The 17573-nt window shown below is 41.9% G+C and overlaps 1 protein-coding gene across 7 annotated transcripts in view; it reads left to right on the top strand.

Moving 5' to 3' along the window:
- The window catches only part of TUB (TUB bipartite transcription factor), a 158462-nt gene extending 141004 nt beyond the window's left edge, over positions 1 to 17458 (top strand). The window contains exons 6-13 of one of the 7 annotated variants that reach the window (XM_063333292.1): positions 368 to 439; positions 1366 to 1487; positions 2362 to 2553; positions 3133 to 3245; positions 4345 to 4459; positions 9892 to 9990; positions 10398 to 10569; positions 12295 to 17458. In XM_063333292.1, coding sequence (XP_063189362.1) covers positions 368 to 439; positions 1366 to 1487; positions 2362 to 2553; positions 3133 to 3245; positions 4345 to 4459; positions 9892 to 9990; positions 10398 to 10569; positions 12295 to 12428 — 1019 coding nt within the window. In that variant the 3' untranslated portion in view covers positions 12429 to 17458. The remainder of the gene's footprint in view (positions 1 to 367; positions 440 to 1365; positions 1488 to 2361; positions 2554 to 3132; positions 3246 to 4344; positions 4460 to 9891; positions 9991 to 10397; positions 10570 to 12294) is intronic. The other 6 variants (XM_063333294.1, XM_063333293.1, XM_063333297.1 and 3 more) reach the window with 6 other exon arrangements.
- Positions 17459 to 17573: the final 115 nt, after the last annotated feature.

Genomic DNA, 17573 nt, shown 5'->3' with positions numbered 1-17573 from the left:
TTGGGGTTTTTTTTGTGTGTTAGAATTCAAAAGTAGGCCAAAAACCTCCCATGCCGGGCACACTGTGCACAGATGGGTTTGTGGCGCAACCATTCAGCGTGGATGATGACCGTTCAGCTCTGTCATCCAGGGCTTTTTGACTTTATTCAAAATACTAAAAAAGAAGGTGACAGCAGGTATAAGCAGGTAGAAGGTGACTTTGATTGTGCAGGAAGATAAAACGTCCATAATTGAAAATTAAGGCAGCAGTGTTACGGCCCCAATCCAGTACGCCTTTAGCCCTGTGCAGAGTCCTGTTGGCAAGTTAGGCTTGTTCACTCGATTAAGGGTTTGCAGAATCAAGCCCATGGATTTTTTCCTTTCCCAGATCCCCATGCAAATACATCCTGGTCCTCTTCCACCTCCCAATCCAGTCTTGTCGCCCTGGATCATGTTCCTGGTAAGTACAGAAGGAAAAAGTTAATTATGCCCATGCTGCTTGGCTCCAGAAATCTTTGCGTTTCATTTATCCTTCTGCATTGAACTTACCAATAGTGGAAATTTTGGACCAAGTGATTTTTTGAATTTTTTTTTTTTTTTTTTTTAGGAAAAAAATATTGTATAGTTAGCCTTTAATATGTGGAACCTGAATACAGGACTTTGAACCTGAATACAGGGTGGCTTCATCTGCATGATGCTCCTTGAAAAACTAGGCCTGGCAAATGTCCCATCATTGACGCTTTCTGCTGCTAAGTCCTATTTGATGTTCAAAGTTGTGTTTCCCTTTGAAATGTCTGAGGTTTTGAATTCTTGTAAAGTCAAATTTTTAAGTGCTGCAAGGCAGTTCCTTTGGCCTGGGCTGATACTGTTTTTTTACATGAAATAAATATGCATGAGAACATTTCCTTGATGTGAATGTTTCTTCTCTGTCTAAGATCTGCTCTTCATCAGATCGCATAGGAACAGTTAAAAGTGTGCTGTAGAAGGGCTCGTATTTTAATTGTTAAGGTTTCCAAATGGCTGTGATAGGTTGTCCGCTCAGCTCCAATTTCAGGTTTAAGATTTTGTCTTGTGTTTGAAGTACTTGACTGGATGAAGAAGAGCTGAATTTAATTCCTAACTGTATCACTAAGTAATTCGATCTTCACTGTGGACTGGAAACCATGGTATTTCCTTTCTCGTTTGCTGAAATGTTTTGGCTTCTCAGGGCAGGTGCTGCCTCACCCACGTATTTGTACACTGCCTCGCACAGTCAACCCCCTTCACGCACACCTTCTCTCACCTGTGAGCCTAAGGGTGCCACAGTATAATAAGTGATGTTTTACAGCAAGTATGGACAGCTTTAATGTATTAGTACTTCATATAAGCTCACTGCTTTCTCCTCAGGCATTTCAAGCAGCATGAATTTTGATGAAGAAGAAGACGAGGAAGATGAAGACAGCTCCAGTTCTTCACAGTTAAACAGTAACACCCGGCCTGGTTCTGCCACGAGCAAGAAATCCAATAAGGTAAGGAGTAAAGAAGGAGCGTGCAGGCTGCGATGTACTGTGTGATTTCACAGTGCAGTCAGGATAGGCCTGGCTTTCTTCTTCTGTTTTTAATATGCACTAGAGTATCTCCAAGGTGATTTACTATGGTAGCTCTCAGGGTTCACAGGAGCAAGCAATGAAAATAATGACTTGGAGAAAAGAATAGCAAATATTGCCTCAACTTGAATGAAGGGGAAGGTAAACAGTAAATATTTACCTTTCTACCTCTTGCAGGTGCTCAGAAGGATCTTTTGTTTTTATTGCTTTTTTCTGAGCATTTTCCCACCCTGTTCTCGCTGCTACCATCCGAAAATGAAATAAGACTTTGGCTTGTTCAAATATTCTAAATCAAAAGCTTTTGCTAAAAAAAACAGTTGATGGTGCCCCACTCTTTTATATCTTGCACTCACTTCTCCTCTCTGTTATATCTCTGTCTAGCTTAATCTGTCTATCACATTTCTTCCTTTTGTCAAAGGCTATCACTGTCCTTGGGCATGGCCTTTCTGACAAAAGAAGTGTGGTGGCGAGCCAGGGTTTTCTTTGTGACATTTCAGAGCTCTGCCTGTGCAGTCACCCTGTTCTGCTTTACCAGATGTGTCTGTACGCTGAGTATCAGCGGCACAGAGAACTGCTTCCTGGGCTTTTGGTAGCCAAGGGCTTGACCAATTGGATGGAGAGAGATCCTTAGCTTGACAAGCTGCCTTAACGGCTGCTGAGGAATCAGGATGGGGAAGACATTGTGTCCATTGTTTTTTATTTTTTTAAAGTGTGACTTCTATCAAATGTCATTCCTTTGTTCTTACAACTTTGTAAATCAAAGTTGAGGAAACCTGAGTTTTGCTTACTGTTTTAGGAAGCGGCCTCAGCCCCCAGTCCTTCCACAAATGAGCCTCTCATAGATGTCGATGACCTGGAGGAATTTGCCATAAGACCTGCTCCACAGGGTGTCACTGTCAAATGCAGAATCACAAGAGACAAGAAGGGAATGGACCGAGGGATGTACCCTACTTATTACCTCCACTTGGAAAGGGAGCATGGTAAAAAGGTCATAAAATAACTTGAATGGCATACCAGTTGCATCTGAATATAAAATAAACTATTAAAAGTCTGAAGAAGTCTTACAAAGAAAATATAATCTTATATTTTAAATATATTTAAATAGATTTTCACTTTCACTGAGATCTGCCCTACAGTCTTCCAAAAGTGAAACACTAGGATCACTTTGTTCCACTGCCTTTCTTCATATGTCTAATCTTTGGCCTTAAATAATCTGTGCATGGCACCTTTATGTGACAGTCAGCAGTTGGGGCTCTCTGCATTCTGTGGCCTCAAAAGCATGTATTTTCAATTCAACTGGAAGAGCCAGAGCAACTTAGAATGAAACATTTAACAAAAGAGATCGAATTTAATTATTTAAACCATAAATAATGGACTGAGTGGTTGAGAAGTCACTTTCCCTTTCCAGATTTTTATCTGGTTTTGCTAGGTCCCTGGAGACCTTCTGTTACTTCACTAATGATGCTGGAAGACAGAAAAATTGCCTGTGGTTTCCTTATATCAAAGCAGGAAGTGATGTGTGCTAACCCCTTTGGCATTCTAGAATATGTTTTTTTGCACTGCTTAGGTGTTTCTGTTAGCTGGAAGGAAACGAAAGAAGAGTAAAACCTCTAATTACCTCATCTCCATAGACCCAACTGACCTGTCTCGGGGTGGAGAGAGTTTTATTGGAAAACTGAGGTAAACACTGATACATCTAAGAATTTTCTTTATATAATAAACAGTTCATTTGAAATTAAGAAGCCTGTAAGCCGCTATGACTTCTTAATTAGAGGCTTGACTACATCATTTCATAATGGTCTTAAAGTTCACCAGTGTCCAAGGCGTGTTTTCAAAACATCTCAAGTACTCTACAGGATAACGTTTTATTAAAAGTCAGCAGGACTGACGCTCTTAAATGCTCCAAGGCCAGGCTCTCAAGGGTGTACGAGCACAATTTATCTTAATGGGATTTTCAGAAGTACACTATTAGATTGTGTCTAGGCCCTATTGATATAAATACCTTGGAGTGGAAGTTCTGTCTGTCAGACAATCTGAAAATCTCTTTGGTTTTGCCCGTTTCTTAAGATCCTCATTAGAGTTATTTGCAAGTAGTGGAACTCTTTCAGAAGCACTTGTTTCTTTTCTGTCTGTCACCCCATCTTACATCAGTCTGCTGTTGATTCTGACGTGATGCCTCTCAATGTATGTTTAAATCGTCTGTGCCTGAGGAAGGGGACTGTGCTGCTAATTCCCTTTTGCCTGTGTGGATCTCAGAACTTTATGTGCTATTTATTGCAGTGCAAACACAGAATGTGGATAATGTGGTTTTAGTATGTTCTAAGTTGTATTTTGTGTTCCTTTGGTGTGATTTCCATCGAAATAGGGAAGAATGATCTGATTTATAACTTTATGAAACTCTGTATTCTAATAGAGTTAGCAGTCTGCTAAGAAAGCAGATTTGTAAAGAGTAAGCGTATTTTAAAAACCAAACAAAAAACCAAAATAACCCCACTTGAGTGTTTCCTCACTGCTTTCTTGAATTTACTAGTTTGCAAGATGTCACGAGAAGTCTCCGCTGTAAGGATAAGGGACCTTTAGCACACTCTGCTGTACTGTACCTTTACGTTTTTGTTATGGCCTTTAATCCAGGAGTTGGCATTTAGTTGGGATCAGAATTAACAACTATTAGTACTCGATATTACCCGTCTTTTCTTCGGGGCTACAATGCAGTAGAGGATAGCTGTCTCGGGCAGCATTACTGACAAACGGTGATTGGATTTTCCTTTTTTTTTAATAGATCAAATCTTATGGGAACTAAGTTTACAGTTTATGACAATGGAGTAAATCCAATGAAAACAACATCAAGCCTGGAGGCGAGTATCCTGCGTCAGGAGCTAGCTGCTATTTGTTACGTAAGTACTGCTCACAGCAAAAGGTGCAAGAAAGGGCAGTTCAGTTTCTGAAACAGCACACTGAATTTCCTTTTCGCTTACGATTACGTAAATCAGCGTTCATACTTTGATGTAATCCAACAGCTGATCTTCACTAGAGAAACCAGGGAATTCAATAGAGAGTAGAGGTGAAAAATGTGCGTGGCACCGGGTTGCCCCATTCTCACTTTTGGTCAGAAGGTGTTGGAGCTTTTACGTAACCCTCTGGGAGGGGTAGGAGGCTTCACAGCCTCAGGCACCGTCTGAGGGAGCCTCCGGAACTGGAAGGAGTTGTGCACGTGGAATTACTGCACCATTTGTAATGGCATTTTGTAGGAGGCCTCTCCGATCCAAGGCACAGGCAGCTGGACAGCGCGGTCTGCGGCTGAGAGACTGGGGTAAAAACTCTGAAACTCCTTTTCACCGGGAAAAAAAATAAACAAAATCCAAAATTCAATTGAATGAGAGAAACCAGCCTCTTATAGGACATTAAACGGTATCTGTCAGGGGCAATGCAGACAATGAAGGCTTGAAACACAGTTGCTGTTGTTTCATGATTACTGGATGACTAACTGTTTTGGTGGGAGTATTCTTTCTGTCCAGAAATCTCTGGGCCCAAGAAACTCTTCCGGTCAAAATTGATACATACACTGTTACAGAAATCTTTCTGTTTTCACAAATCAACTTCTGACAAAAATACCCAAGAACCACTTTTCTGCAAAGTTCTTGCCCGGCTCTAATCGAGGATTCCTGGAGCTCTGTGAGATCGAGGCCCAGCCATCCCAGCAGATCCCCTGCGTACGCAGAGGATGCGTTCCTGGAAAGGTCAGCTTCAGGTTGTGGGGAGCAATGCTTCTGAAAGCTTTTAGCACGCGAGAAGGAAAGCAGAGAGCCATCCTTGCCACGCAAAGTGCTGAGAGCACTGAGGGGTGGCAGTGTTAGCTGCTAACAGGTTCTTTTCCTGCTGCTTAGGTTGCAGTTTTTCTGCGTGTATAGTATAAATAGGGTGTTGGTTCACATGTGATATTATTCAGGCACGTGGCCTAGGGTTGCGGGTAGACAGACAGACACACATCCCTCCATTCCTTTGGATTTGAAATTCTCTTGAGAAATTCAGAAAATGCAGCTAACAGGATTTAACAAGAGACTCCAGGGTTTGATGTCAGTTTAGAGTTTGACTGAAGTTTCAGTAGGAACCTAAGAGAACGTACATGTTTAAATAAAGGTAATTTTACTGGTTTATATAGCAGGGCATTCCCTGAAGCCAAGTGACTAATCTTCTGGTGCAAAGTGGAAATACAAGGAGAAAACAAAAAACAATTTAAAAAAAAAGTTACATGTTGAAAAATTTAAGCATTGCTTGTTTTAGGTCAACAACAATGACATTTGAACCATTAATGTTGCCAAATAAAAAACTTAGCTGCAGCCAGCAGAGGTAATGAGAAGTGTGACTGTTGGAAAGAAAAGAACCGTGGCCACTGTTTGGAGAATGTGGCCAAGATAAGCTGCTTATATATGTCTATTTTGAGATCAGCAGTTTAAAACACTTAATGTTTGTGTAAGAAAATTTCTCACTCTGTTGTTATTTTGATACTCATGGAGAAAGGCAGCGGGCTTCAGGTGTGCTGTGGCCAGAGGACAAAAGGAAATCGGAATGATATTTCAGTGCTAGCCCGGTTTGCTGAAGTAAGATGATTGTTCCTGGCTGCAGCAGCGCCACAGAGCCGGAAAGAGCACTCCCCAAACACCCGTGTCCTAAAGTAACCTCTTAATTCCTGCCTTGAGATTTTTCCTGAGGCAAAAACCGTAATAAACAATACTTTGGAAGCACCACTCTGCCTTTCACTGTCTCTCAGCCCATCCGATCGAGTACCCATCTGGAGAGCGAGCTGTACCCGCTTCCACCAGCTTACGGAGCCTGACCTGCTGAATCATCTCAGCGGGTCTCGTTGATACAGGCAGAAGCCGGGGATGCAGCTACTGTTAACTGGGATAAACGTGTTGAGAGCTCTCATTGCAGAGCTCACCTGAGGGCACGTTTCAAGCAACAGGAATAAAGTTAGTGCAAGGACTGAGCTGAGTTTTATCAGGTGCTTTTAACCATTTTTTCCTCTCCTTGCTGGTGGCAGGCTGGCATATTAATAAACCTGCAGCAGCACCTAATGGCCGATTTCAGAATCACTTGGCAAAATTTATTGAGAAGCAGGGAGGTGTAACTGTACCATTTCTACCAGGATCTTCTGTGCTGGATTCCTTTATATCCATGGCGTCTCACAGTTTGCGTCAGATTCTGCAGGCAGGGACCTCAGCTGATATTCTGAGGTGTGACTCAGGTTTCGGTAAAGCAATAAAACTGCATGTTTTTACTCAGGCCTCAGTCACTTGCGTTGTGCGCCAGTGTAGTGGGTGCTGTGGTTTGGGCTTTCTATGGAGTAATAGTTTCTACAGAATATGTTAAGGACAAGACACGGATGTGTGAATCAAGTCCAGAAAAGGAAGCAGCTGAAAGAAAATAGGGGTAATTAAGTCGTGAATCTCCTGGGAGCTGTTGGGATATAGAATCACAGGGTTGGAAGGGACCTCTGGAGATCATCTAGTCTCCAGACTAGACCCCTGCCAGAGCAGGGTCACCCAGAGCAGGTTACACAGGAACGCGTCCAGGCGGGTTCTGAATGTCTCCAGAGTTGGAGACTCCACCACCTCTCTGGGCAGCCTGTTCCAGTGCTCTGCCACCCTCAAAGTAAAGAAGTTGCTCCTCATGTTTAGGTGGAACTTCCTATGCTCAAGTTTGTGCCCGTTACCTCTTGTCCTGTCCCCAGGCACCACTGAAAAGAGCCTGGCCCCATCCTCCTGGCACCCACCCTTTACACCTTATACACCTTGACGCTTGTGTCGTGGCAGCTATTGTCACTGTAGCGTAACACTTAGAACATTATGAAAGTGTGTAAGATTTTCAAAGCATCTCCGGGGAAAGGCTCTGTGTTCTGTCAGTGCAGTTTGTTGTGACACATGCTCACAGGAACAGCTTACTGGGCTCAGGCAGAGCGCGCAGCTTCTGAGCAATGCTGGGCCAAGTCCTTCGCTGATTTAAGTCACTGGCGTGCTGGTTGAGTCAACAGGGCTCTGCCAGATACCAGGCTATGTAAACCAAGACTGTCAGTGGTATTAAAATGGTGTGAAATCAGAATTTGGCCTATGTTCCCCCAGTAATGCCATTTGTAGTCTTGAATTTGCACGCACAAAGTAGTGGAGGAGGCAAATAAAAGAGAAGTAGAGAACAAGACAGGAGATAAAGGGAATTAATTTTATTTGGATGTGGGTAGATTGGAAAGGTCTGCTCTTAATTAAAGGTCCTCTTTTGTCCCTACTATATTCCATGTTTGTAGAATTTCAATTCTATATCTTGATTTTAGCAAAAGCATAGCATTTGCCAGTAAAACGTTTGATAGAATTGGTGATGGATGTAACGTGCAACTAGAAACAATTCCCTAATCATTTGGCAGAAGTATTGATTTTAGAGTTTCTGAGTAAATCCAAAGACTATAGTCCTGTTTTTTCAGTGACAACACTGCTTATTAGGAGCGAAGTGATTCAGCGCTATTATTTAATTTTACGTTGAGCGATGTCTTCAACCAGTCAGCATCTAAATTAATTCTATATAGCATAACTACAGCTTGATGAGAAGAAAAGCTTGTAAGGCATCGCAGAGAAGATCAAAATTGTCAGTAGTGAGTGGAAAATAAGCATAAGCATGAATCTTTTCTTAGAAATTGTCCTCTGCTGTGCTGAGTCTCTCCTGCTTATAAAATCTGCTGGCAGTCATTTTAATTTGGGGCTCGCCATGATGCAGAACCAAGTATAGGCTTCCAGCTGATCTGGTAACATTGGTTCTCTCTGCCAAAGGCCATGACAGAAGTGATTCAGAAAAGAGGTAGAATCTTCCATTAATGTATATAGTTCTGCAGATTTATGAATATACCTGGGTTGCTTCAAGAGTATTCAGTAAAATAACTCAGTGGAATTTTTCTTGCACGCATGAAAATCTTTAATGAGTTGTGTAAAATCTCCAGATGGTTTGCTGAAACAACCAAAGTTATCTCAAAGGTCTGATGGATGACAAAACTTTGGCAAGAGTAAATTTTAGGCTGTTATTTTCAGATGTTTCCAGTGAGTTGACATGTGTGGATTTTTGCTTGTAATAGTAGAGATGTTTTGAAAAGTTTAATGTTCCTTAAAATTAGGACACTTTTATTAAATACATAAAAGCAGAGACATCCTAATATATCACTTTTGAATGTCCCAATGGTAGAGCCACACCAGCTGGAGCCTGGGGGTGTCCAGTTCTTGGCATCTTGTGGTACGTTGCTGGGAACGGAGCCAATGGGAGTTTCCTTCCTGAGATTCCTTAGTGTGTGTCCACAGCCTGTCACTTGGGAAAGGTAGAGGGGAACAAATGCATGGGACCAAAAAAAAAGTATCACAAAACATGAGGAGATGGACTTTCAGAGGTGTCACTGTCTCGTTTACTGCAGTTAACGCTAAAATAGGCAATCAGATTTAACTGAGTGGGTTGGAAAATATTGCCCTTTACTTTTTCAAAAGTAGATGACGACTTACTGAAATATTTGGCCCCGGTTTCTTCTGTGGAAAAAAGAAAGCCTCAGATAAAAATAAGACTTGTGGCCTATTTAGATTTTAGTTGTTGTGTTTTGAGAGGACAGTGCAGTACTGGAACGCTTTTGTGAAAAGCTGGTCACAAAGGCATCAAATCACGTTTATTGAAAGAACTTGTATTTTCCACAGATTTGTTTTTGCTGCCCATGTTATTTTTCACTTTCTCTGCCTTCGTAGCTTGAAAATTTGCATTCATGCTAATGTGTTTGTTTTTTACCATGCTCATCTCTAAGCAGAACATATCTGAAGACTTTGAAAACCACAGCACTGCTAACAGATGCTCTTACTGGCAGCTTCTTCTTGTTTGCTTTTGTGCTGGCTCTGGAATAAATGGAATTGGTCCCGTATATTTAATTTTGTCTCTCATCAAAATGTGTGACTGCATTTTATGATTTTTAAATTACAACTACTTTATTTTGGGATCTAGCAGTAGCCAAGCAATCTGGTTAGTTCATATCCTTTTTCAACAAAGGGATTTTTATTTTTTCTAAATTGTATTAAGGTTGCTGGCAGCCAATGCTAGGAGTGTTTTTGGAAAGCTCTCTATTTCCATTTTTCCTGTTGTCGGAGCTTCTAAGACAAAGCTTGAATGTTTGGCAGTGCCAGTGAAGGTAGGAGTTTCAAGATGTTTTTTGAGTTGTCTAACAAATAAGTTCCCTGAGCTGCCACTGTGTCCCTCTGTTGAAGAAATTAACTTCAAAAATACAGAACATGATGAACTCTTTTCTAAATATTTTTAGGAAACAAATGTCTTGGGGTTTAAAGGACCTCGTAAAATGAGCGTGATCATACCAGGAATGAATATGGACCACGAAAGAGTTTCCATCAGACCACGAAATGTAAGTCGTGCCACCAGTCAGCGATAAAAATTACTTGAGTTCTTTTTCCAGTTAGAGTTGTTTTTTGAATTTCTAAAGGTTTAGAGGTTAAAAAAACCCAGTATTTGAACAATTGCAGAACAATGGGATGTGTGACTAGTTCTGTGACTCACAAAAGCACTACAAATAATAATGTATTTTGAAAACAAAAGGTGCAGCTAACCTTTTCCAAGCTGTGGAAAGGACTCGAATGCACACTCGCATTAAGATACTGAGAGTTCTCTGTTTCATTGGATGATATGGTTTTGAGGGTTGAGGGTGACAGTTTAGTCTTTGGGTGAGGATTTATGAACAGCTTTTTTTTGTGTGAATTTATTTTTTGTCTTGTGAGAGTGTTAAACTGAAGTGTGTATCTGTGGTGCGTGCAGGAACATGAGACACTTCTTGCAAGATGGCAGAACAAGAATACAGAGAGTGTCATTGAGCTGCATAACAAAACGCCAGTCTGGAATGATGACACCCAGTCCTATGTTTTAAACTTCCATGGTCGAGTCACACAGGCCTCAGTGAAAAACTTCCAAATTATTCATGATAATGACCGTAAGTATAGCTCTCTATCTGTAATGTGTAGAAACTGCATGCACAGCCGGACAGTGATTTTGCCCTTACTGTTGTTACATGAGTGAGTTTAATTTAGTTATGTGGGTCCAGCTTAATGCTGCTCTGCCTTGTGGCCATGACATTGATGCATGTTGGGTGTTTAAATGCTCATGCTTGAGACAGGTGATTCTGCTATGTGCCTGCTTTGTTTTCTCCCTTGGCTGCCCAGCTTATGAACTGAGCAACACTTTAGAGCTGTTTCTGCTCTCAAAGCTGCAGTACTTTCAGCCAGCAGGACCGTGGGGCAGCATCACTCTGCTCAAGTCCTTGTATCACACAGTCCTTCCTTGGTTTTTTTTTGTTCACTCTGGTCCCCGTACACTGCCAAGCTACAGATGGTGGCAGTCAGACCGGTCCCACTGCACATCCGCTTTGCATTACTACTCTTTGTAGCGTTAGCCCTACAGAATCATAGGCCGGTTAGGGTTGGAAGGGACCTTAAAGACGCTCCAGTTCCAACCCCCCTGCCATGGGCAGGGACACCTCCCACTAGACCAGACTGCTCAAAGCCTCATCCAGCCTGGCCTTGAACATCTCCAGGGATGGGGCATCAACAATTTCCCTGGGCAACCTGTGCCAGGGTCTCACCACCCTCACAGTAAAGAATTTCTTCCTTATATCCAACCTAAATTTACCCTTTTTCAGTTTAAAACCATTAGCCCTCCTCCTATCACTACACTCCCTGATAAAGAGTCCCTCCCCATCTTTCCTGTAGGCACCTTTTTAGGTACTGGAAGGCTGCTACAAGGTCTCCCTGGAGCCTTCTCTTCTCCAGGCTGAACAATCCCAACTCTCTCAGCCTGTCTTCACCGGAGAGGTGCTCTAGCCCTCTCATCATCTTTGTGACCCTCCTCTGGACTCACTCCATGTCCTTCTTATGTTGGGGGCCCCAGAGCTGTACGCCAGGTGGGGTCTGACGAGAGTGCAGTAGGGGGCAGAATCACCTCTCGACCTGCTGGCCACGCTTCTTTTGGTGCAGCCCAGGACGCAGTTGGCTTTCTGGGCTGCGAGCGCATGTTGCCGGCTCCTGTTGAGCTTCTCAGCCAGCACCCCAAGTCCTTCTCCTCAGAGCTGCTCTCAACCCATTCTCTGCCCAGCCTGTGTCTGTGCTTGGGATTGCCCCGACCCACTTCTACAATGCTTCTACAATGAAACGTTCAAACTGCGAATGAGGCTGAGATTTCCTCTCGCTGACAGAGTACAAAAGGGAAAAAATGTCGAGGAAGGATTTCTGAATGTGATATAACAGAGAGATATGATTAGGTCTAGATCCCAATCATCCCTTCTTTTCCACCATTATTCTTGCTTGTTGACTTGCCTGAAGTTAAGTAGGAATAGTATTAACTGGTTCTTGGTACATGTGAAACTGCACTAGGTCTATATGAAAGACTTGAGCAATTTATACAGAAGCAATTTTCTCTCTGCGTTTGAAAAAAATACTTTCATATCTGTGTAATTTTTTTTTCAAGACAGTAACAAGTCTTGCAATCCTTTATCACTCAACTGTTCCTCGCTCAAGCTGTCCTCGCTTCTCCCTCTGGTATCAGCCCACCCACTTGCATGAATAAGCGTTGCAAAGTTTGATGAGTGAGCATGTTTTGTTTGTGTTTTGTTGAGCTGGGCCAGAGGATAACGCTTTGTCACTTTTTATGGCCTCTCTTGCAGCTGACTACATAGTGATGCAGTTTGGCCGCGTGGCTGAGGATGTGTTCACCATGGACTACAACTACCCAATGTGTGCACTACAGGCCTTTGCTATTGCCCTTTCAAGTTTTGACAGCAAGCTGGCTTGTGAGTAAAGGGGTGCGGGTGAGCGTCCTCTCAAAGGAAGCCGTTTGCCATCTGATTCCCAGTTGTGGCTGGTGTCACTTATGGTCCATGCTAAACAGGTCAGGGAAAATGCAGTTGTGGAGGACCACGCTATCGCTGAAGAGAAAGTAAAAGGAATCTTCTAAAATATCAGGACATTCAGGAAATAATATTTTCCCTTTTTTTTCTGTCGTATTTTTCTGGAAGTGGCATCAAGTTTGTGTAAATAGAAGTTCTATCTCACGTCCTTGATTACCTTATGGAGACGTGCCATGATGTACTGTACCGTGGCTCTAGTAGCACCATTATAACGGTGTCTTTTTTAAATCCAGAAAGGGCGTGCACGCTCGAAAAATTTCTTTTTACATTTAAGAATTATTCTGAGGCTGCAATCATACCTCAAGGTTGCATTCCTACATCGACTAATCAGAGCTTCACATCATCCAACGTAAAAGAAAGACCACAAGAAAGATGCACTTTTTTGAATTTACAAGGATCTCGTGTAGTATAAAGCCAAGTCTGAGGGTTGCAAACCTATACTGGACTGAACTTGATGCATTGCTGTTACGTATGTAGAAGGGCACGATGAATTTTAATTGCAGTAGGAGGAAATGGAGAAGTAGAAAGCACAAAATAATGTTGCACAAGTCACTTGAATTCTAAGATGTCACTATGTTTTAACATCTACATGCTTTTTAATTTGTTTCAAATGGAAATGTATTTGGAGTACAGAAAAGGAAAAGGAAAACTTCTAGATGCCAAGAAAGCATAACTTATGTTGAATTTGGCATGTCGATTGTTGGGAATTTATATCCTTGTATTGCTGTGGTAATTCGAACGCATATTTTGTATGAAGTGATATAAACAGTTGGATAAAGGCTCTCTACAGAGAATCTTATTATTTTGAACAGGCTATGTAAAGCTGAGGAAGGTAAATGGAAATATTTTATTAAATTTGTCTGGCCTTTTGCGATTTTACAATTTGTTGATTGCATTTTTTGGACTTTCAGCAACAACCACTTTTCGTATTTATTTCCCATTGTAAGAACGCTTGAAATCGATTGAAACTGTGTATGTTGTTCTCTAATGTAAACGTGCCAGCTACTGAGCTAAATCCTTCTAGGCAAATCTAGTGTATGCTGCATACAAATGAGACACTGGCAGGACACAAAACAGCTTAAAATAGTGTGGATTTTTTGTTTCTTTTTTTTTTTTTCTGATTTATCTGGAATATATAAACAAATACCATTTCAAAACACAAGCAAAGAACGAGCCATTCTCTTCTCTTCTCAACATCTCAAAAGCCAAGAGCTGCAACTGAAAGCACACTGTATAACGCCTTTAAAAATAACGAGTCTTTCTGCCATTGCTCTGTACAATGTCACCCTAAATGGCACACAAAGTAAAAGAATTTATTTATAGTTTACCAGAAGGGCATTGAAATGTGAGCGAAGGAATAGTTGCGTTTTATACTGTGTGTATTCAGATCCTCCTTTTTACTCTTTATGGACTCTTGCATTGCACAGCCAAAGATTATGTAATGAGAAAATGAGATCAAATCTGCTCATCTCGGAGCTCTCGGTCCCTTTTTGACTGTCGGGAGATAGTCAAAGCCATAAGGAGAGGTTGTGCCATTTAGACTGTATAATTTCAACTAATAAAAGAAATACGCTCTCTTCTTCACGTTTCCCGTCAGGTCTCCTTCCCAGTATACAGACAAGGAAATTTCAGATAAGAGACGAAAATAAGTAATTGCCAGCATTTTTTCTAATATTTTTTAAAATCTAGGGTAAAAAAGTCTGCTGGCTTTGGACAGTGTTTTGTTGATGGACTCAGCTTGTCAAATGTCATCTTTAAATAACAGTCACTTTTCTTTCACATCTTCTTGCAAGAAGCCTTTCCATGCAGTGGTATAAAACGGAGGGACACCTTTTGTCGGAGAGAAATGAGAAATGATCAACAAGTGATCAAAATTATGAGCCGTGAGCTGCAGGGTGATACTTGAGCTTTGCACGTGGATCTTTGTTTTCCCCTCTGGTTGGTGGTTTCCCACCACTTCACATCCCCATCTGTGATCTCACTTTGAATTTTAACAGAGGGCCCTTGACGCCTTTGGTTACCTCATGTCAGTCTTTAAAAACGAGGTCCGATGATAACCAGAATTTTTTGTTTAGACTGCTGCAAAGACAGGCAGGAATTCCTACTGCCGGTATTTAGGTGGGATGCGTGTTTCAAGAACTCTGCAGCAGAGGAATGGTTGAATCTGCGTAGCTTTAATTCTGTGGCTCACCAGTCATAACGTTTTCTTTAAAGCCTGAGAAAGTGGCACCTGACACAGTTTTCTGCCCCTCTCTGTGCACAACACTGCGTCAAAGGAACAAAGTGTCTTATGGTGCAAATATACAATCTGTTGGCTTTCGTAGTGGTTTAGGAAGGGTTATTTTTAACGCGGATCATAACAATGGTCTGACTTGCCTCACGGCCCCACAGGGAATTGGCACGAAAAGGGAGCTCGTGCGCAGCGAACTCCTGCCCAAGGGTGAGAATGAGGGGCTGGGGCAAGGCGGGGAGTTCAGCTTCTCGGGACAGTTTTGCTGCCAGCACATTGTGTAACTTCTCTCTCACCGCATGTTCTTCCCAGGCCAGGTATTTTTTTTAACTTGTAAGCATGCCAGGAGGAAAGTGGTGACTCAAATTCCCATCATCTTAAACAGAATCATACAGAGACATCAGCCAACAAGCTGCCGAGGAAAAAATTCCCCACCATAAACTGAGGTCACTAGAGGGGGATGTTAACCTGGACTAAGAAGAATTAGGGCCTCTCGTTAAATCTGCCTCAGTTACAATAGGATTTGTGCCTAGTGGCCTTTGCCAAAACCCTAACTCCTCACTGTTGTTCAGCAAGGTACTGGATTCTTTTGATTCACTTGACCATCGCCATTTCTCCGAAAGCAGTTTCTTTTAATTCAGCATCTGTATAATTTCTGATGGATGATTTCTGGTGAAGGACACTACTGCATATCAATGCAAGGTGGTAGCACAAGTTTTCCAGCTCATCTCCAAATTTTGTTTTCCTAACTTGGTAAAGTGGCAGCAGGTTCTGCCTTAACACACAGTCGTGCCTGAGGTTACAGTCCTCACACAGTTCGATTTTCCTCCTCACCAGCAGTAAAACCTTGGCACCGGTATGTATTTTCAGAGCTGTATGCATACTAAAGTAATGGAGAAGTAGTTAGTGGCACACTCACATGAGCCGTAGTGGCTGCAGGGCCGGCATGTCAGTGTGCGACAGGGCATGACCTTCTTAGCGTGACAAAGAGTATCATGGCACCCAGCTGTGCATTTCCTTCACATAGTCCTAGTGACTGTTTGGATACAGCAGACTTAATGTTATTTAAAATCCCAACATTGATGATTTTTTGCATCTGCTGTTGATTTTGGCAGAGAGTTGTAAACAAATTCCTTCCCTCAATCGCTCATAGGCAAATACTGCATGCTTTAATGAGAGTTCTTAATCTAACTTGTCACTCTGTTTACATCAAACAGTTTCTTCCTGGCCCTTTATCTAATTTTCTTCATCTCTGATGTTCTGTTCCTTCTCATTCTCTTCACAATCCCTTTATCTTTTCTTCAAGGATGTGCAACTCAAAAGTGTTTATTTTGACAATATTACTGAGTGATCTCTCCACAGATGAATAATGCCTTCGGTGCACACCCAGTGATGCTCCTACAACAGAAGCCTTATCAGAGGGGTGAATTTGGCCCTTTGGCTTTTTCATAGAGTAAATTAACACATTAAAAGGTAGCAGATAAAAAAGCTTGCTTAAAATATAATCAGAATTTTTCTCAGTAAACATTCGGTAACCAGAGTTTCCAAACCATTGGTTGCAAATGAATGAGCAGAACTGTCCACAAGCCTGGAGGCAGACTGTTAGACACATTCCCTTTGTAGTGCTGCCTTATTTCTCCTTTTTCAAAAGGTTGAAAGTGATTTTGTGAGCTGAAATGTGCTGGTGCCCTAAAATGGAGTTTATTTTCTAGAAGCTAGACATCACTCCGCTACTTCTGTAGGATAATATGTGGCACATAAAACAGTAATGTTGTAGGCCATTGTTACAGATCCTGATGCTAAGAAGTCTGTGCGAATGATTTTGTAATAATTACTGGGCAAATCTCTCACTATTCAAGTGGCCTTACAATAGTGCCAGAGTTCCCAGCTGGCTGCCCTCATGAGGTACTGGAACCGAAGGAGCTTTAGTGAAAAGGGCTCTGTAATAAAGTCTGGTAGCTGCACGATCAAAAAACATTATTGTGGAGTCAAATGACACCACTGATTTTATCGGTCACGGCGAACCGATGCCATCAATTTGAACTTTCTGGGTTTTTGCTCCCTGATGATGAACAAAAGGAGGGACTTTCAACAAGCAGAAACATCAGTGAGGTCTCTAGAGGTACTAAGCATTAGACCTACTTTTCTACCTATAAGAATCTTACCCCTACCTGAGTGTTGCCCATTAAAAAGGAAGGAAATCAATCCAGTCCTTAGTATAGAAAATCACTCTCGGTTCTTATGTCTTAGCTTTTTATAAATTTTATTAGTTTATTAGTGATTTCACGTAAGGATACAACAAGGACCGGATGTCACACAGCAAACAAGAGTTCTTGTCCTGAAGAGATTGACTCTAGACCAGTATCAGAATATTTTGTCTTTGATTATTTTACTAGGATAAGACAGAGTGTTGCCTTGTGGGTTTGGCAGAGGGAGTTTCTCCCGATGTGTGGTAGGTGTCAGAGGGAAGATTTTGGGGTTGATCCTGGGGCCTTGTAACTAGTTCCCCCAGACTATCCCGTTGCTGCCCTGAAATATCTTTTGCAAGGTTTTTCCTGGGTTTAGAGAAGCATGGGCTCACCAGTAAAATATCTTGGCTTGGCAAATAAGGACAGCACACGTGAGAGCAGTCACCTTTCTTAGAATTGTGGGCTGATGACTCTCGGATGTCTCCAAAGGCCTCATTTTGATTACTAGAAGAAAGTAGTTTTCTACATCTAAATCTTGCACTAGAATTAATCTAACCGTAGATGCAGGCTTCTCTTATACGTGCTACTTCATGATAAAGGGTTTCTGCTGTTCTTCA

The sequence above is a fragment of the Chroicocephalus ridibundus genome, chromosome 4 (assembly GCF_963924245.1).
Source record: "Chroicocephalus ridibundus chromosome 4, bChrRid1.1, whole genome shotgun sequence".
Lineage (NCBI taxonomy): Eukaryota > Metazoa > Chordata > Aves > Charadriiformes > Laridae > Chroicocephalus > Chroicocephalus ridibundus.
Note: the sequence above shows the minus strand (reverse complement) of the source record. Positions and strands in the feature narration are given on the sequence as shown.